General features: G+C 46.3%; 1 protein-coding gene across 3 annotated transcripts in view; it reads right to left on the minus strand.

Moving 5' to 3' along the window:
* Window positions 1-21,468, minus strand: part of radil (Ras association and DIL domains) — a 122,045-nt gene that overhangs the window by 98,312 nt on the left and 2,265 nt on the right. For 2 of the 3 annotated variants that reach the window (XM_086000304.1, XM_086000302.1), the window contains exons 2-3: window positions 21,184-21,306; window positions 15,269-15,819 (exon numbers count right to left, since the gene is read on the minus strand). In XM_086000304.1, the coding sequence (XP_085856430.1) occupies window positions 15,269-15,800 (532 nt within the window). In that variant the 5' untranslated portion in view covers window positions 15,801-15,819; window positions 21,184-21,306. Of the gene's footprint in view, window positions 1-15,268; window positions 15,820-20,644; window positions 20,890-21,183; window positions 21,307-21,468 lie in introns of those variants that run through there. The other variant, XM_086000303.1, reaches the window with a different exon arrangement.

The raw sequence follows: 21,468 nt of genomic DNA on the forward strand, positions 1-21,468 counted from the left end.
AGGGAATGGGATAAACAATTGAAGGGAAAAAATTGACGGGGTATCTGGGAAAGAGCAGGGGAGCAATATTGCTTCTAATTTTTTTTGGGTGCGTGGCCCCTTTAACGGGCTGCGCGGCCCATTCACATCATCGCGCATGCATTGTTTTCCATTTAAAAGCCAGTGAGCTGGCTGCACAGGACCTCCAGAGCAGCTTAACGGGAACATTGCAGGGGGGGTGGGATTAATTGGATAGCTCTACCAATGAGTCAGCACAGACACGATGGGCCGAATGGCTTCCTGTTATGCTGTATCATGCTACGATTCTATAGCAAAAAAAATTCCCTGGCATCTAGAGCATGGCTTACCCTGTGGGTTATTTTTTGTGAGATTATGGTGTGGTACAATAACGCCATATCTACTGTTCGTTGCTCAAAATACATTAGAAAAATGGACCACACGGTTAAAGTCCTCAAGCAAATTCCTTTTTGATTACAACCCAATAAGGGGAAAAAATGTATTCACGCAGGACTGCACGTGTTTAGATATTTTTAGCGGCCTCGATAAAAATTTTGAAATGTGCCTTCTACTGAGAACCTAAATTTATTTTTGACTTGGTCCTCATCCATCACAATGACATGTTAAGCTGATGTATCAAGTTATTTACAATCTAGCAGATGTGGCTGAGGTTGAACAAACACGTTATTTAATGATATTGACTGTCTGACATATTACAACCTAATTTCTGAACGGGTTTTTGTACAAGACAACCATAATGACACCACTGGTTCATGTCTATTGAAACTCATTTAATAATGGATGCCAGAGCTCCAGTGACAGGGCACGCTGACATTCGAATGCATTGTCGGAGCGTGGGAGTTCTCTTGTCAAAAATGAAATGTCAATCTCAGCCTGCTCACTGGGGGAATGCATTGAGTGGAAAAGAGATTTTCCCACAGGGAAGAGGAGAAATCAACCTTGGCTGCTCTTGCCTGGCACCTTGTTGGTGGATTCACGGCAGAATTAGCAGAGCTCCAAGAGTAGGATTTGTGGTGTATAGTGGGGGACCTAATAAAAGAAACAGGAACAACTTTAAGAGAGGATAAATAGTACCGAATGTGTGCGCACCAGTGGGGTAGAAATTCGTCTTGGGCGGTAGCGCAAAACGGGAAGTATCTTCTCGGCCGCCCTTCTCGCTGGAGATGGAGTTCCAATTACTTCAATAGAACTGAATATCAAGCGGGGTGTAGAACAGGCAGCCGTTGCAAGAAACTTGGCAAAAGAATGTCAGCAAGCAATCAATTGTGGGGGACGTCACAACCTGATTCTGTCCTCACCTTCACACACACTTTCAGTGACCCAGTTGAGAGCCGTTAGTAAACCCTGCCCGGTCCTCCCCTCCAGAGATGTGAGGCAAATTCAACTTCTGACCCTGCTGCAGTTGGTGAACTCAGCGCGGATCAGGGAACAAACCGGAGACCTTCTGAGGTGCGACTCCAGTTACTCACTCATTAAATCTGCTGGGCAATCGAGGGAGCCAGCGGAATATTATTCAGACACCCCTTCTGGCAAGTGACAATATATACAGAGTACAGCAGAGAGCTGTCCTGCTCTGTTATTAATGGTTTGGCAACCTTTTTATTTTGGTGCCTTAATAATTCCAGAGAAATACTTGCAGATAGTCCTGCCAGAAAGCTAACGCAGAATCATCAAATGAACAGCACAGAAAGTGGCCATTTGGCCCATCACGCCTAGCAGCATCAGCAGTATCAAGGGCTGCATGGCAACACTGCTGTGATTCCTTCCTTGTCTTATCTCTCTCAAGATACAACACAATTAACTTTGCACAGAGCACATAAGATTGGGCGGGGCAAAATAGAGGAAAGGAACTTGTGAAGCAGGAACTGAATTTTTTTTTTTTTAAATGTTCAATAAAAGTAGTGCAGGTAGTAAATGGGAGTCGACTGGACTCTGGAGGAATCTGAAAATGTAAATTAGAGGCTGTGTAACTAGATTTTATATGGTAGACAGATTGAGCAGAAACACGGTGTAAAATTCACTGCTGCTGCTCAATGTAATTTAGGCGTTCGGCTGTCCCTGGAGTGTAGTTCAGTTCCTTTATTGGCCGTGCAACTGTTAATTGGGATTTATTTTTTGTCAGCCCTTCTCCCCGTTTTCCGATACAAAACAAATACAGCGTCATCTGTGGAGTGTCAGCTTAGCAAGAGACGGGAGTTTCATCTTGTACCTTGGTCAGTTTGTACTGGGACCGCAGCTGACAGTAACAATGGGAGCCAAATACAGAAAGAGAAAACGATTCAAACATGGCATGGGAAAGAAGAGAAGGGAAGCAGTTTTGAAAAGTTCGGGCTGGTTTTCCCTTCTGACTGGTGGGCTAGCGGTGGGGGCGCCCATGCGACTGCTGCTAACCTGCTCAAGTTTCCCCAAGAAGAGCCTCATTAAGTATGTGGGGTGGCAGTGGCAAACTGCTGGTAATTGGTTTACCACTGCTGGGATGGAGGGAAATTAAGTTTTGCTGCAGCCGATTAAAGGGCACGCGTTCCTTTGTGTAGGGAGCAGCTGGAAAGAGCCACAACGACTGAGGGAAGAAGCTGAAATAACAGAAAATGCTGGAAAAACTCAGCAGGCCAGGCAACATCCGTGGAGAGAAAATAGAGTCAACGTTTCGGGTCAAACCCTTTGTCAAGACTGGAAAAGCACAGGAAATGAAATAGATTGAAACGCCAGGCTGGGAGAGAACAAAAGAGAAGTGAAGAGACATTAAGAGGTATTCAAAACGAGACGAGATGGTGATAGGACTAGTGGAGACAAAAGACGGCTCTAGATTAGGTGTGAAATGTGCTGGCAGAATGGGAGACAGCTGCCATGTGGGAGAGAGAAAAGAGGGGGGTGGGGAAGGGCCAAAACAAAGGTGTGGATAAAAAATAAGTAAAAATGAGAGGAAGAAGCAGCATTGGGTCATCTTCAAGAAGCACTCCCGGGTTTTCAGACTCATCCACTGAGGCAGAAGGGGCAGACGCTTGTGGACTGAGAACACAAAGCTGCATTAAGAGGATTATGCAAATATTATGAAGGGTGAGGCAGTCAACGCAGCAAGAACTGCCACACAGTGCAGCGAGAGGTTTAATGACCGTACAAGGTTGACCAGGTTAAGCGAGGCAGCCAGGAACTACCTGCTTAAAAAGTACTCCTGTCCTTGGCATGTTTAATGTAACAGCAGGCGGCACAGTAACCAGCTTGTGTCGTATTCAACGCTTGGCTCTACCCAGGTCCGCATTGCATCAAGAGATTCTGTAATAAATTTAAAATCAAACGCAACACAAGGCAAAGATTCTATATTGATGAACAGATTACAATTCTGTGCCCCTCAGTGTATGGAAGTAGACAATGGGTTTTGACCACTGATTTTAGCTTCCATTTAAAATGGTGTGTCGATCATTTGCTTTGGTCTTGGAGTTCGACATGATACTGAGATGCATAGAGTCATAATGGCACAGAAGGAGGCCATTTGGCTCATCGAGTCCGTGCCGGCTCTCTGAGAGCAATCCAGTTAGTCCCATTCTCCTGCTCTATCCCCGTAGCCCTGCAAGTTTATTTCCCTCAAGTGCCTATCCAGTCTCCCCTTGAAAACATGGAGGGCTCGATTTTGCCATTGGTGGTGGGTTGGGTGCGGGTCAGGTGGTCGGCGGGTCCCGATCCCGCCTCCGCGGTTGGGCGGGATAAAATTGCGATTTTGCTCGAATTGGGCAATTGATTCCCTGCGTGTGCGCTCCCCTGGCCCAATTAGTCTTTTGGGTCTGAAACTCGCCTCTGCTGATGTCATTTTTCCAGCTGCATTTAAGGCCTCCAAGCAGCATTCCTTCATTTTCTGCCTGTGTTCTTCCAGAGTGACAACTGCCTAAAGTGTGTGCTACTGCTGAAATGTCGAGCTCAAGGACCAAGGCCTCACCATGTTTCGATGATGGCTCCCTCCATGCTCTGGTGGAGGGAGCCAGAGTTCAAAAGGAGGTGCTCTTTCCTTCCTCTAGGAGGGAAAAAACCTCCCCAGCAAACCAAAGCTGTGTGGCTGCAACTGGCTCAGGAGGTCAGCTCCAGATCAATGTGCAGCAGAACCTGGCTGCAGTGCCGAAAGAGGTTCAATGACCTTCTCCGCACAGGAAATGTGAGTAGACCATCACCTTTACCCTCATTCTGCTCACCATCTCCTCTCAGCACCAGCACTCTGCATTGTCAACCTACTCCGACACATCCCACTTTACCCTCACATGCCTTGCACCCTTAACCATCCCTCTCTATGTACAGAATCACTTCACTATTCAACTATGCTGCCCTCACACTCCCCATCACTGTTATGCAATGACAACAACTAACAATACACAGGGAGGGCCCTTGGTATTGGGACCTCACTCCATCTTTGTCTCCTTCCAAGCATTTATGCTATGGATTCTCTACACTCACTCCATCATTATCACTCAAACTCCATTTATGTCCCTCATTGCAGGAAAAGAGAGCCCACAATAAGAGGGAAAGGGCAAAGACAGGAGGAGGGCCACCCTCAATAGCACATCTCACCAGCGCTGAGGAGGCAGCCCTAGAGATCGTTGGAGCCGAGGAGGATCTGGAAGTGGGGGGACGGACAGACGGGCGCACCAGAGCAAGCTGGTGACAGAATAGTTTTGCATCTCTCTCATTGACATTGCATATGGCTTCTGATGCAATGTGCATGCTACGTTAATATCACATGTCTAACTCATGCCTTTACTCCCCCACAGGACCATCGACACCCCCCCTCCCCACTGTCCAGGAGGAAGAGCCTGAGCTGGAAGACTCCTCAAAGGAACCTGCAACCTCTGAGGGCGCAGCATCAGCAAATTAAACGCACCCAGCACCAGCGCAGAAACGCCCACCTCGGTGGGACCTTCGGGAGATAGAGTAGTGCTGTCACCTGGTGTATCACAGCTCACATGTGAACATCAGCAGATGGTGCAGACAGGGACAGCAGTGGAGAGTCCTCGTCGGAGGCTGCAGGGCGCTCCTAGCTCTGCGCAGCTGCATGTGGACCCTGTGCCTCCGGGTCCATCCAGAAAGAGAGCGGTGCTTGTGGTTGACAAAAACAGCTGGGTTGTGATGGGGTGTCCTAGGGGCTACATGTGTGCAGTCTACGACGCCCTGCACCCTTGGCAAGCTTGCCATATTTGCAAAGCCAACCGCACACGTGGTTACACTTGCTTGATCCGTCGAGAAGTGTATGTAATTGTGCGCCTTCGCAAAGAGGGCATTGGTTACCTGCGTGATGCAACTGGGGGCAGCCGACTGGGAGATGCCACTGATGTCTGCTGATGATCCCTGGAAGGACCCTGAAGCAAAAAAATTGTGTGCCGTGGTGACTTTGACAGCCACTGGTAAGGGGTGGCCACCCGCTCCTCTGGGCTCCAGGTGTTGGTGCAGCAGTGCGCAGATGTCAGCGACTACGCCTCGCGAAAGTCTCAGCCTCCTTTGGCACTGCTGCTCACTCATGTTTAGGAAGCTGCTCCTTGGCCTGTAAACCCTGTGTTGGGGGTATCTCCTGCGGCAACGTGCCTCCCTGTGCCGACGCCTTCTGCTCTGTGAAGCTTCAGGTGGATGAGCAGCAGATTGGCGCTCCTGTTGTTGCTGCTGCTGTTGTTCTGGGTTCTGCTGCTGCCTTGGCTGCTCTTCCTCTGAATCCAAGGACCAGGATGAAAGGAAATAAATGGTTCCCATGCTGCTGGTAGATATCTCAGTTGAGGAAGCGCTCAGTCAATGTGGGGAAAGTTTTTCCCAGGAGGCCACAGTGGAGATGGATCTCAGCTTCACCACTTCCAAAATCAGTAGACCTGCAAAAAGTTTGCCAAGACCTGAAAAAACAAAGTTCTGCCACCTACAACTGATCCTTGTTGGAAGCTCCGTTTTTATGCTGAAGCTGCAGCGGTCAGGAAGCCAGCCACTTGTCAACCCGCCACAATTAGCTGGCGTGCTTTGGTAACGACGTGGAACATGCTGAAAATGTGGTAAAAGTTAAAAGGGCAGGCAAAATAGGATTACACAGACAGTTAACAACCAGTTAACTGCCTTAAGGGCCTATCCCGCCGCTTGGTGGCGGGACCGACCGGGAGTCTGCGAGCCCGCCTTTGGAAAAGTTGGACGGAGGCGGGTTGACGGCGGGATCGGAACCCGCGGCATTTTTTTCAAATTTACCGCCTGACCCGCCTCCAACCCCGCCCCGAGCGCTGGCAAAATCGAGCCCCGAGTGTCTCCACTTTCGTCGGCAGCGACTTCCAGGTCATCATCACTCGCTGCATAAAAAGGTTTTCCCTCACGTCCCCCCCGTATCTCTTACCCAAAACCTTAAATCTGTGTCCCCTAGTCCTTGTACCATCAACTAGTGGGGACAGCCTTTCCCCGTCTAGCCTATCCAAACCCGTCATAATCTTGTACACCTCTATCAAATCACCCCTCAACCTCCTTTGCTCCAATGAAAACAAATCCAGCTTCTCCAACCTGTCCTTGTAGCTAAGATCCCCCATCCCCGGAACCATTCTGGTAAATCTCCTCTGCAACCTCTCAAGGGCCTTCACATCCTTCTCAAAGTGTGGTGACCAGAACTGGACGCAATACCACAGTTGTGGCCTAACCAGCGTTTTAGAAAGGTTCAGCATAACTTCTCTACTTTTGTATGATCGATATAAGCGAGTAGATTATAAGTAGAGCCAATTGCACATTGTAAAAATGGAAAACAGCCCCTCCAGAGAACACGATCTACCAACCTGTAAGCTGCTTTAGTTTCATTAAATAACAAAACATATTCAATTTTCTAATAATGTATTGGTAACACTTATTTGTAATAAGCAATCCGCAACTCATGAAGAGTATTGCATTTACAGAATGTGTCGTGTAAGAGGATTTCTCCCCCTCCCCCCCCCCACCCCACCAATCCACCTTAAGCAAATAAAAAATGCGACAAAGAAGATCAACTTTTTCCTCTTTTGCAATAAACTCCGACACTCATCGCTTGTGCTTTGCTTGGCAGGCACTGCTCTGTGTATCTGAAAATAATAAAGGAATGGCTAGTTTTAGAATTGATCTCTGTAGCTGACAGGCAGTTAATAAATGAGGGGAAAATAAATCCCAGTATGCAGAGAAATTTAAACAAATAAAAAGTCTCATCGTTAATTAGAACGATTCTGCCAAGTTCCCTACATTCTCACTTCTATTTTTATCAATTATGCTCCACTTTAAGGTAAAGCATCTGAAGGCTGAGTTTGATCACAGTCACGAATTAGCTTTCGGATTTCTTACGGCAATGGGAGGCAAATTACTCAAAAGCTTATTTTTTTTTTTTTACAAAAGACAGCATTTGAGCTTGGTCAGTTGTAACTTTTGCTAAAGTTGAATTAAAAAGTAGATAGCATGAAAGCTAAAAGTACACATCACTGAAAGGGATGCATCTTGAGATCTCTTTTCCCCTCTCCGTGCGTAGTCCTGTGCAACGCATTTTAAAAAACAAATGACAAAATAACCATTACTAACCAAAGCTCGGCTACTTGGTCCATGCTTCAGAAAATGGAACAGCTCTTCCAACGCACTATTTAGCAGGCTCTTAAACAAACACTTAGGTACCACTTGATGTTAGCAGCGATATGAAAGCTGTCTCGTCGTTCACTGGGAACGTGGTTGCTTTCATAGGAAAGATTTTACGTATCCCACCCCAAGCCTCAGGGATCGACTGAAGCACTCACTGCATCTGAAGTGTGTCTGGAATTCATAACCCAGAACTCTCTGCTGTTTATACACATTCCCCAATAAAAACAGGATATATTCCATACATGTACAAGCTACCAAGGGACTACTAATACATTAAAGTTACTCATGCATTCTTCTTTAAACACATCATTTTTTAATACTGTCTGCAATTCATGGTGCATTGATCACCGTGATATTTTTTAATGACTTTTGTAATACAGATGGTTTACAGCTTCTACAAGGCTATGACGACAGCTGCGGTGGTTGGTTTAGAAGCAGTGGCAGTGATCATATTTGCAAACACAGTGACATGGGGTTTTCACCCATTTGCATGCCATTCCGTTACTTCTCTCTGGTTTAAACCAGTACACCTGGACAAAAGATGTCGGAAAAACCCAAGGATTTCTGAATGCCCTGGGTAACAGAAAAGCTTAATTAGGGAACACCTCAGAATGGGGGCAGCATGGGGAGAGGCTTCACCTGGTGGGCAAAGGGAAACAGCAGAGGCAGCTGAACCAATGACGAGGAATTCTATGAGCTCCTCGCACTTGTTGTTGGAGATAAGGGTGGAGGCGGCAGGGCTTTAAGGAGATGCTTGATAGTGGAGAAAGGAAACTGGGGTTATTTTTGCTCTCCAAGATGGTCGCGGAGCAGTGATCAGCTTTGGCAGTGGAAACTGAGGCCCAATTGCACTTGATGTGGTCCAACCAGATCTGGTGACGGAGGGAGTGAAGACAGGGGGCCATACCATGGGGAACAATCGGAATAGGAGCGAGGAAAGGTTTTAATGGGCACAAGGTCCCTTGCAGTCAGAATCAGGGGAATTTATAATGGGGAACAAAGAAATGGCAGACCAATTAAATACATACTTTGGTTCTGTCTTCACAAAGGAGGACACAAATAACCTTCCAGAGATGTCGGGGAGCATAGAGTCTAATGAGAGGGAGGAATTGAATGAAATCAGTATTTGTAGGGAAATGGTGTTAGGGAAATTGACGGGATTGAAGGCCGATAAATCCCCAGGGCCTGATAATCTACATCCTAGGGTACTTAAGGAAGTGGCCCTAGAAATAGTAGATGCATTGCTGGTCATCTTCCAAAATTCTATAGACTCTGGAATAGTTCCCATGGATTGGAGGGTAGGTAATGTAACCCCACTATTCAAAAAAGGTGGTAGAGAGAAAACGGGGAATTATAGACCAGTAAACCTGACACCGGTAGTGGGGAAAATGCTTGAGTCCATTATAAAAGATGTAATAGCAGAGCACTTGGAAAACAGTGACAGGATCGGACAAAGTCAACATGGATTTACAAAAGGTAAATCATGCTTGACTAATCTACTGGAATTTTTTGAGGATGTAACTGGTAGAATAGATAAGGGAGAACCAGTGAATGTGGTGTATTTGGGCTTTCAGAAGGTTTTCGATAAGGTCCCGCATAAGAGATTGGCGTGTAAAGTTAAAGCACATGGGATTGGGGGTAAGGTACTGACTTGGATAGAGAACTGGTTGGCAAACAGGAAGCAAAGAGTTGGAATAAATGGGTCTTTTTCCGAGTGGCAAGCAATGATCGGTGCTAAGACCCCAGCTATTCACAATATATATTAATGATCTAGACGAGGGAACTAGATGTAATATCTCCAAGTTTGCAGATGACACAAAGCTGGGTGGGCGTGTGTGCTGTGAGGAGGATGCAGAGAAACTCCAGTATGATTTGGACAGGTTGGGTGATTGGGCAGATGCATGGCAGGTGCAGTATATTGTGGATAAATGCGAGGTTATCCACTTTGGTGGCAAAAACAGGAAGGCAGATTATTATCTGAATGGCAATAGATTGGGAAAAGGGGAAGTGCAACGAGACCTGGGTGTCCTTGTGCACCAGTCGCTGAAGGTAAGCATGCAGGTGCAGCAGGTGGTTAAGAAGACAAATGGTATGCTGACCTTCATAGCGAGAGGATTCGAGTACAGGAGCAAGGATGTCTTGCTACAGTTGTACAGGGCCTTGGTGAGACCACACCTTGAGTATTGTATGCAGTTTTGGTCACCTTATCTGAGGAAGGATGTTCTTGCCATGGAGGGAGTGCAGCGAAGATTCACCAGACTGATACCTGGGATGGCAGGAATGACGTATGAAGAGAGATTGGGTCGATTAGGCTTATATTCGCTAGAGTTTAGAAGAAGGAGGGGGGATCTCATTGAAACTTATAAAATTCTGACAGGACTGGACAGACTAGATGCAGGAAGGATGTTCCCGATGGCGGGGGAGTCCAGAACCAGGGGTCACAGTCTAAGGATAAGGGGTAAGCCATTTAGGACTGAGATGAGGAAGAATTTCTTCACCCAAAGAGTGGTGAACCTGTGGAATTCTCTACCGCAGAAGGCAGTTGAGGCCAACTTATTAAATATATTCAAGAAGGAGTTAGATGTATTTCTTAAGGCTAAAGTGATCAAGGGATATGGGGAGAAAGCAGGGACAGGGTACTGAATTTGGATGATCAGCCATGATCTCATTAAATGGCGGAAAAGGCTCGAGGGGCCGAATGGCCTACTCCTGCTCCTATCTTCTATGTTTCTATGTAAGGACATCAAAGGTGGAGTGGTTGAGCAGATCGACTGCTGCAAATGTATCTTGGCAAATGCAAGGACAAATGCTAGGTAGTGGGTAGCTTGAAAGTGCAACTGTAAGTGACTTGGGAGAGATTTTTCCAAGATGGACACAGAAGGAAGATGGGGTTGGAAATGGGTAGGGGGATACGGGTAGTGAGAGATACAAGGAAATGATCGGAGATGGCCTTGTCGTGATTGACACCAAGGGAGTAGAGAGGCCACATGAGATGGCAAGGTCGAGGGGCTGGCCATGAATATGATAGCAATGTTTATATGAAGGTTTTAGGCAGGACAAAGGGGCAGTGAAATCAGAGGAGAGAAGCCAAGGTGAGTTGAGGTGGAGTCGCTCAGTGTAGAGGCAGAGGGTGAATATCTCAGAAACTTGGGATGGGGGGGCAGTACAGAATGAGGTTTTAAAAGGAGGCACAGGGATGGAACAAAGGGAGATGCTCAAAGGAGGAGAAGGTACCTGAGGAGTAGGAGAGAGACCAATGTGTGATTTGCTGATAAGCGCCACACTGCCACCGTGGCAGTGTAGCCAGGCTGCAGTAAGGGGCAAGTTGTCGCCAGCCGTGAGCCAAGTTTCCATCAAAGCCAGAATGTTAATGCAGTCGCCCCCCAATAAAGTTGTGGATGGCAAGGACCTTGTTCGTGAGTGAAGAGACATTCTGGAGGGGGAAATGGCTGAAACATCTGCTGCAGCATAACCTGGCGGTTCCAGGTGAAGATTGCAAAACTAAACTTTTTACAACTTTGCCTAATAAAATGGACAGATCTGCAGTATTAAAGTATGTAAAATTAACCAGAAGGCATACATTTAAATTCACACTTCTCCAGGGCTGCATGCCCCAAAAATACATCACCAATCTTCAACATCTGGATTTCCCCTTCAGGCTTTCACCTACTCCTCATGTTTTCCCCCTCCTCCAATATGTCAAAGAATGTCCGGTATAGCCGCAGCTCAGTCCGTGCAAGTACTTGGAGTCAGGACAGCTCTTGAGTTATCAGCTTCCTGTGGGCTGTGTCAGCTTTTGAAGCTGTTGGCCAACTTTTACTAGTTGGCATGTACAAAGTATTTTCACATAAATTTCTTGGCGCAAAAAGATTAATTAACCAACCCCATTATCTGCAAACTGCAGGCTCCAAGTGCAAAGCAGAATTACATCCATTAGAGGCACTCAACTTTGTCATTGTTCAGTAATATAGTTTGAAGAAGTGTGTTGGATTGTTGCTGTACGACTGTATAGTGTTTGCAATTTTTTGGTTTGGTAGTTAGAGATGGGCCTTTTATCAAAAGTCCAAGGGTATAGCAACAACAAATGGAGCTGATCTTCCTGCACTAGCCACCCTGGCACAGCACAGGAACATCACACCTGAATCATGCTGCTCCTGTCCAGACCTAGGACCCCTGGTATCTCCTGTCCTGGTCAGCCAGTGGCTCAGTGGGTAGCCCCCTCGCCTCTGAGTCAAAGGTCGTGGGTTCAAGTCCCACCCCAGAGACTTGAGCACAAAAATCTAGGCTGACACTCCAGCGCAGTGCTGAGGGAGTGCTGCACTGTCGGAGGTGCCGTCTTTCGGATGAGATGTTAAACCGAGACCCTGCCTGCTCTCTCAGGTGGACGTAAAAAAATCCCACGGCACTATTTCGAACAAGAGCTGGGGTGTTATCCCTGATGTCCTGGCCAATAATTATCCCTCAACCAACATCACTAAAACAGATTATCTGGTCATTATCACGTTGCTGTTTGTGGGAGCTTGCTGTGTGCAAATTGGCTGCTGCGTTTCCTACATTACAACAGTGGCTTCACTTCAAAAAATGTACTTCATTGGCTGTAAAGCACTTTGGGATGTCCAGTGGTCAGGAAAGGTGCTGTAGAAATGCAAGTCTTTCTTTTTTTTTTCTGGTCCATTAATATGCCCCCAGGCTGAGCCCAGTAAGAGGCAGGGAGTTTAGGTCAGCTGCAGGCCTCTCCCACAGCTGTGTGTCAGGCCTCTTGAGATCAGGGCCTTCTGGCTGCTGATGGAGATCAGCAAGCAGAAGGGCCCTATTACTTGTAAACATTCTTGGAAGGGGTGGGTTAAAGATAAAGGGAAACGTACCTTCCGGTCTTTGGGACCCCTGCTAACCCTCCTGGGGCAGGCGTTGGCACCATGTTTCACTGAGTGCCCCTGCTCTAGCGGAGCTCAGAGACCTCTGCAGCAAGAAAATGAGAACCTCGTTTGAATTTTAAATGATAGGCTTGCGCCTACTGCAGGTGTAGGGCTAGTTTCCCCCCCCCCGATAAGTCCTGTAAATCCTGGGATAACATAAAAAGGACGGAAACCCCGAAGGAGAAATGGGTGCTTCCCAAGGGAAGGGTCAGGAAAATCCGACATAATGAGCCTTCGACTTCGCAGTCCACCTTCCTTGTCCCAGTGCTAGCTCTCCCTTAGAGCCATCGGCCAGACTTTTCTGCTTCTGCACTCCCTGGCCTCAAATTTTTCACCCGTTAAAATCAACGGGTGGAAAATTGTGGGCTGGGGAGCGCAGAGGCATAAAATCCTGCCCATCTCCTCTAATCCCATCTTTGCGCTCTTTTTTGATACAGTCAGGACTTCCAATTGTATGTTCAACCAGAATTCAGGTGGAAACATAGGCTTTGTTTTATCTGTGCGTTGCCTCCGTTTGAGGCTTTCTTAATGGCGCTTCTTAATTAGCTAGACTTGCAGCGGGTACCCTTGGCTTCCCAGCAGTCAGCCATCTGCTCTTTGCTCTTGCTATGGTGTCATGCATTTTCCTGCTTTGTCTCACGCCACTTGCACATTGAGGGAACGAAAGCCTTTCCTATTCATATCTGCCATGGGGTAGTTGCCAGGAGCCCATGTGTGCCATCAGCGAGATTCTGCACTTTTGGAAAGCTTACCACCTGATAAAGGTGCCGCGCCCACTCATGCAGTTGCCTTCTTTCCTGGGGGAAAATGATGAAACAGTTCCCGTTGGCAAACAAGGCTCCTACCATTTATTTTTTAAGGCATTGGTTGACTGAACAATGACTGATGGCAGCAAAAAATACTACTGGCTGTTTAGGAGGATTCGGTCTCATAATAATGTAATTCTGAGGTAACCTTTGACATGAATCAGTCATTCATGAAAGAAAGACTTATGAAATAATACTGAGCGGCCTACGGGTTGCGCTGTCCAGGGAGAGTATAAATACTCGGGCACGGGCCCAGCTTGCACAGGACATTCTTAACAGGAACTAGTGAAGGACACAACTAGACCTCCATGTTGTAAAACAGTTGATTAAAGCTTTGTTTAACGCTTAGACCAAGTGCCTAGTAGTTTTCTTACGTCAACCTTCACATCCACAGGCAGGACTGTCCTTGTGGTAGATCTGTTCTGGCTTGAGAAAGCAGCACAACTCTGATGCTCTCCACCAAAATGTAGATAGTGGAGCGAGATCTCTTCAGACATCTCCAAGGAGGTACGACTAGGTTTGAAGCCTTGGTTCCTGGGATGAGGCCAATTGGGGGGCCAGGCACCTGACATGCCATTACACCTCTGCACAAACTCCTCGTCCTTCTCTAAATCCAGCACCGTCATTGTAATCCCAATGGAATTCCCATGCTGTACTCTGTGAACTTGAGCTCATCCAAAACTCTGCTGACAGAGTCCCAACTCCCATCAAGTCCCGTTCACCCCTCACCCCTGTGCTCGCTGACCTACAGTGGCCTCCAGTCCGGCAAGTCTTGATTTTTAAATTCTCATCCTTGTTTTCAAATCCCTCCGTGGCCTCGCCTCTCCCTACCTCTGTAACCTCCTCCAGCCCCGACAACACTCCAAGATCTCTGCGCTCATTCAATTCTGTCCTCTTGCGCATCCACCTTCAGCTGTCTCGGCCATAAGCCCTGGCATTCCCTCCCTAAACCTCTCCTGTGAAGCAGCTTGGGACGTTTTACTACGTTAAAGGGCGCCGTATAAATGCAAGTTGTTGTTGTGGCTCATGGAATTAATGTTCCTGTGACCATCAGCAACAGTGATGTGGGAAAAGGTATTTTCAATTAGACGCAATGCTAACAATGCAGCTGCGTACACCAGCAGCAAGTAGTGCACCAAAGTTAATTCAGCTGCGTGAAAAGCAAAACACACCAACGTACTTTAAAAGCAACATTAAACTGTCAATTACACTTTTAAGAATCAATCTTCTAAAAGCCAGAGCAGGAAATCCCAGCAACACCTGTTTTATGTGGGCAAGCTTGCGGTAGAGTAAACAGGCAAAGAGGATTGTTGACTCTGGCAGGAGTCTGGTTTATAAAAGGATTGCTTAGAATTAAGAGACTTAACGAGGCTCCCACATGCTCTGCAGGAGGCCTCCAACGATTTGCAGCTCGCTCAAATTGGCACCCAGCAATCTGGACAGTCAGCCCCGACTCGCCTGATCTCTCGAGATGCGAGGGTGCACTCTATGATTAACCCTCACAATTTACAGGAAACTCTCGATTTACCGGCACCTAAATAAACGGAAATCTCTGTTAACCGGCAAAATTCAGGAGTAGGTTCAGGTAAGTTTTACTTCATATTAGTGGCCGTTCCTGGATCTGTGGCTGTGTAACCGGGGTTCCTGCATCTGTTGCTAAGCAACAGGGAGGCCTGGATTTGTTGCTGTGTACGGAGCTCTCGTACCTTTTACTAGAACTCTCTGTAATCCGGACTTTTTGATAAACCGGCACCACGCCGGTCCCGTCGGTGCCGGATAAAAAAGAGTTTCCTGTACAACATACAAAATATCACACATCTACCATGAGTGAATAAACAAGTTATTCTGGGACTCCAGCACAGAAGATATGAATGCCTTAACAGTGTGCTAAAGTGCTGTGTGTATCCAAACTGCCCTAAAGGAAATGCATGCACTTGGTTGTACCTGCGGTGGTCGTATCTTTCTCCTTAGCAGCCATCTCCTCCACTTCAGCCCGCCTTCGAAGCTCAAATCTTCTGGCAAACCCCTCTTTAGGTTTCCATAGGTCCTGAAGGAGAAGAGGCTTTTCATTGTCCCCCAGAGCTCGGAGACACTCCGTCTGCCAGCGTTTGTCCGTCCCTTCAAACCTTCCAATCACGTCACAGAGCAGGTACTCGCTGGCACACTTCTTGTTCACAGAGTAGCGCTCAAGCGCTTCTTTGACCAACTCCTGGGCACTCGACCGCGGCGTGGCCAGGACACTTTTGTAGTTTGCGCCGCTGCAGATTTCAGTGCCAAAGATCTTAAGTATGCCTGGAGCCGAAAGCTGGATGGAGAGCTCCGAAGGATCATCCAATAGGTTAGTCGGAATATCGGTCACAGACCGTCGCTCACGGTAACTTAGCTTCCGGTACAGAACCTGCGTGAACGCCCGGCTCTGCCTCTTCAGTTTGTTCTTTGAAGGCTGGGACATATTTGTGGACGATTCGTAAAACATGCTGTCAGATAAATGAGATCTGAAACGCAAGAAAAGACAAAAATATAGAGAAGGTGGTACAGTTGCTTTATCACGGACAAATGCACAGATTTTAAAATGATTTCTAATATATTTTGAGTTGCATTTCACTCCAAAAATTGAGACATTTGCCAGCTGATGCAATTTCCCCAATATGTGTCACACGTTTCTCTAAAATCTTGTGCGATTTGGTTCTGTCGCTGCACATGGAGACAGCATCTGGGCTGGTCCGTAACTTGTCCTCTTGGCTTCTCTCCAATATACTGCCAAAAAAGTGTACAACCACTAAAAAAAGACTAAGGGGTCGATAATATGGTTATTGGGTGCAGAGACCTGAGGCTCAGGATGTGTCCAGCCAATGTGGCCAGCACGAAAGGCACCAGGAGCCAGCAGGCACACTGCCCGCAAGGATTATTAGGACCATAAAAAATATGCAATTCGTGGGTCTTCCATAATGCGACTAGAGCATCCAAGTAGCGTTCCAGTCGCCAAGCATCCCATGAGCTGTGATTTCCTCCATTGAAAGATTGAGAAGGCAGAAGCCATTGTCTTTGACCCCCGATAGAAACTCCATTCCCTCGCCACAGATTCTATCCCTCTCCCTAGCAGCTGTCTCGGGCCGAACCAGACTGTTCGCAACCTCAACGCTCTATTTGAACCCGAGCAGAGCTTCCGACCCCATATCCTCTCCATCACAAAGATCGCCTACTGCCACCTCTGTAACACTGCCTGTCTCCGCCCCTGCCTCAGTTTATCTGCTGCTGAAACTCTCAGCCGTGCTTTTGTTACCTCCAGACCGACTATTCCAACATTCTACTGGCCGGCCTCCCATCTTCCACCCGCCATAAACTTGAGTTCTTCCAAAACTCTGCTGCCCGTATCCTGTCCCGCTCACCTTTCACCCCTGTGCTCGCTGACCTACATTGACTCCTGGTCCACCAACACCTTGATTTTAAAATTCAAATCCCTCCATAGCCTGGCCCCTCCCTATCTCTGTAACCTCCTTTAGCCCCACAACTCTGCATTCCTCCAACTCTGGCCTCTTGTGCAATCACACTCCAGTACTGGCAATCGTGCCTTCAGCCGTATAGGTGCTAAGCTCTGGAATTCCCTCCCTAAATGTCTTCACCTTCACCTCTCTCTCCTCCTTTAAGAGCCTCCTTAAAACTTATCTCTTTAACAAAGCTTTTAGTTACCATCCTAACATCCCCTTCTTTGGCTCGGTGTCAATTTCAGTCTTATTACACTCCTGTGAAGCGCCTTGGGACGCTTTCCTACATTTCATGCTGTTTCTCTGGGGTTTCCCACTGTCTTACGCCAAAGTTACGACAGGAGATCTGGAGAACCCCCATGGAAATTACTACCACCTATGTCTATTGTTGCAGCTCCAGCCACTTAGATGCCACTAAGATGGTGGGATAATAAAAATTGTTGGAGACTGTACACAGGGCAACATTTGCAATCCTGCTTTTAGTAAACAATGCCTTGGTGTGTAACTCGAGTCAGCCTTTGATTGATGACTTTAGACTTCAGGGAACTATCAGTCTGGTAACTGCACACTGCTGTCTTTGTGCTTTATTTAACTTGGAATGAAAGACTGATGTTTACTGCAGCTTAAGAATATCGTCCTCACTGCGGTACGACACAAGATGCAGGTCCGCCTTCAAAAAAATGCAAATGCCACAAACTGCATTTCTTTTTGTCAGTCAAAAATTGGACCCAGAGATGCATGCTGACCTTCAAATTAGAGCTAGGCAGTTCAGGGGTGATGCCAGGAAGCATTTCTTCACACAAAGGTTAATGGAGATCTGGAACTCTCACCCCCAAAAGCTGTTGAGGCCGGGGGTCAATTGAAAATGTCAAAACTGAGATTGATAGATTTTTGTTAGGCGAGGGTATTATCTTACGGAACCAAGATGGGCAGATGGAGTTATTCTACAGATCAGCCACAATCTAAATAGAATGGCAGAACAGGCTCGAGGAACTGAATGGCCTACTCCTCTTCCTATGTGCAGAGTTTCCATGACATCACTTTGGCAGAAAAAATCAAAGAGCAAGTTATTATCTAAATGGAGAGAAACTGCAAAGTGCTACAGTACAAAGGGATCTGGGGGTCCTGGTGCATGAAACACAGAAGGTTAGTATGCAGGTACAGCAGGTGATCAGGAAGGCCAATGGAATCTTGGCTTTTACTGCAAGGGGGATGGAGTATAAAAGCAGGGAAGTCTTGCTGCAGTTATACAGGGTACTGGTGAGGCCACACCTGGAATACTGCATGCAGTTTTGGTTTCCATATTTAAGAAAAGATATACTTGCTCTCGAGGCAGTTCAGAGAAGGTTCACTTGGTCGATTCCGGAGATGAGGGGGTTGACGTATGAGGAAAGGTTGAGTAGGTTGGGCCTCTACTCATTGGAATTCAGAAGAATGAGAGGCGATCTTATCGAAACATATAAGATTGTGAGGGGGATTGATCGGGTGGATGCGGTGAGGATGTTTCCACTGATGGGTGAGACTAGAACTAGGGGGCATAATCTTAGAATAAGGGGCTGCCCTTTCAAAACTGAGATGAGGAGAAACTTCTTCACTGAGGGTAGTAAATCTATGGAATTTACTACCTCAGAGAGTTGTGGAAGCTGCGACATTAAATAAATTTAAAACGGAGATAGACAGTTTCCTAGCAGATAAGGGAATTAGGGGTTACGGGGAGAGGGCAGGGAAGTGGACGTGAGTCTAGGTTCGGATCAGCCATGATCCTATTGAATGGCGGAGCAGGCCCGAGGGGCCGTATGGCCTACTCCTGCTCCTACTTCTTATGTTCTTATGTCCTTATCAGCACAGCGGCCAATGCATTCAACTTGCATACTGACATCACAGATCTGACTTTTGGTAAGAAAATAATGGGAAGTTTTGGGTTGGGGGGGGCGGGGGGGGGGGGGGGGAAAAGAGTCCCTCAAAGTCGGGAAGAATTCACCACCCAGAAAAAATCTGGGAATTTATTGGGAGAAATCAGTAAAAACTGATGTTAATGATTCCTGGTGTTTTGTAACATTTAATTCTCCGATTTCCATCCAGAAAATTAAATGTTAACTTTTGTTCCCTCGATTTTACCCAAATTTAATTCCTCTTTATATAAAAACTGAAAGATTCCTGTAAAATTAAAGAAACAAAACTGAGAATGAGGGACCCTAGTGAAAAACACACCAAATTTAACAGTTCTAAAATGTATGAACACGCTGTGAAGATCTTGCATGTGTTACTGACACAGTAATTTACTGCTTTGATGGAACGCGAGACAGGAAATAATTTAAATGTTAATTCATGCGTGCAATGTTGTTATTATTATCCCTACAAGTCTACAAACTGTGGTAATGAATGGCGTGAATTGTTGCAGAAAATCAATCATGTTATCATCGTTAATGAAACCGTTCACTGCGAGTACGAGGGAGAAAAATAGACTTGACAATAAAAGTTAAAAGTATACACCTATACTTAGCCATTATATAATAGTTCTTAAAATGTTCCTCGTTTGTCATTTAGTTTGGGGGGAATAATTTTGCTTGAGTAAAGGTTTGTCAGATGTTTAGCTTCAACTTGCTAGTTTATTCTGTGATCTGAAAATCCTGTCAGATTGGATATCAGAACAAGTCTTAAAAGTGATGGTATGGGATTGGGCACGGTCAAAATGAAATGGCGTGAGGGGGTTACGGGTGCTCCTTGTACATGACACGGGGGCTGCATTTTCAGTGTGGAGTGACATTGTAAGTGTACTTTCAAGTGGGCTGCAGGTGATTGTATTTTTATGCTCCTGATGGTAGCAATGGCAGAATACAATATTTGTGCTGTGTAATTGTGAGGGAGGGCAGGGGGGAAGAGGATATGAGCCTGGCTAGAACAATTGAGGCCAATACTGGGTTCTCCCTAAAAACTGGGTCAAGATCTTTCTCTTTGTTGGAAATAATCCCAACGGGGGGTTGTCATTAACACAGAGTGAAGTCCAACAATAACAACTTGTATTTATATAGCGCCTTTAACGTAGTAAAACGTCCCAAGGCGCTTCACAGGAGTGTTATCAAAATAAATTTGACACCGAGCCACATAAGGAGATATCAGGGCAGATGAGAGGTAGGTTTTAAAGGAGGAAAGAGAGGTAGCGAGGTGGGAGAGGTTTAGGGAAGGAATTCCAGAGCTTAGGGCCTAGGCAGCTGAAGGCACGGCTGCCAATGGTGGAGCGATTATAATCAGGGATGCTCAAGAGGGCAGAATTAGAGAAGTACAGATATCTCGGGGGATTGTGGGGCTGAAGGAGATTACAGAGATAGGGAGGGGCGAGGCCATGGAGGGATTTGAAAACAAGGATGAGAATTTTAAAATTGAGTTGTTGCTTAACCGGGAGTCAGCGAGCATAAGGGGGTGATGGGTGAATGGGACTTGGTGCGAGTTAGGACACGGGCAGCAGAGTTTTGGATGGCCTCAAGTTTACAGAGGATAGAATGTGGGAGGCCGGCCAGGAGTGCATTGGAACAGTCAAGTCTAGAGGTAACAAAGGCTTGAAACATTTCTGAAGAGGAGAAATTAGTGGACTCGTCTCAGAAAGGCCAGGCAGATGTTTAAAAATCCTCACTTTTACTGATATGCAATGCCTACCCTTTAGCTGTATACCTGCTCAATATGGCTCAATTTTTCTCCACTGGTGTGGTGACCTGAATGTGGCCACCAGAGCAAAGGAAAAATGTTCTTTTACACAGTAAAATCATTTGAAAAATAACAACTAGCACTGGCGATGCTGCTAGTTCTGGGGTGGGGGAGAGGCTAGAGATGTACTTACTTGTTCCTCTATGCAAACGCAACCTTCTGATTTGTTTACACTGGCACTGCATTTGGCCATTTTTATAGACAATTCAGCCTATTGGCATTTGATGCCTTTGGGCATCTCATCAATTCTGAAGCCCTGGGTCATTTACTGCAGGTCTTGCTAGTCCAGTTATAAACCCTGGCCCTCCCTTTTGATAGAAAGACAAAAAAAGATTAGAATGGTATGTTTGGTATTATAAGGATCGGTCACACCCATTGCAACCTTTCTGTAAATATTCTCAGTGAATTCAGCAGCAGGACCTTTTGCAATATTGTCCAGTGCCATGTTTCTCTGAGGCTCGCCGTGTCTTTCCCCCTCTCAGTGATAGCAGCGTGGAGAACAGTCAATGTGCATCGCAATCAAATTTCCTGCTCCCTAGCCATCTTATATGTGGGCCAGAGACTGTTTCCAGCTTTTTTTTGGCTGGAAAGTAGGGAGGCTGTCTTATATGTGGACCATCTTTCTTGAGAGTATATCTAAACACATGATTAATTTCACTTTACAGTACTTACCATGTTGCAGATATGAAGTGCCACCTTCAGAAATTAACCCCACGGTTACGTACCTCGGTGGTTCTACCACTCAGTGCAACACCCCAAACTACTAACGATGAATACAAAGTAGTTCTGCTCATCCTGTAAGCAAAAAAAAATTGAAAAATAGAACAATATTACATTCTGGAAATGGCTGTCATTGTGCCTTCAAATTAACATTGAAAATGCAACACCGGAGGGTAAAATTACAAACTAATGAAGCACTATTAAAAATCTGCAACTCCACAGCTGAGTACAGCATTA

Source organism: Somniosus microcephalus, chromosome 11 (assembly GCF_052327205.1).
Source record: "Somniosus microcephalus isolate GS21.2 chromosome 11, FLI_Smic_1.0, whole genome shotgun sequence".
In the NCBI taxonomy this organism is placed as follows: Eukaryota; Metazoa; Chordata; class Chondrichthyes; order Squaliformes; family Somniosidae; genus Somniosus; species Somniosus microcephalus.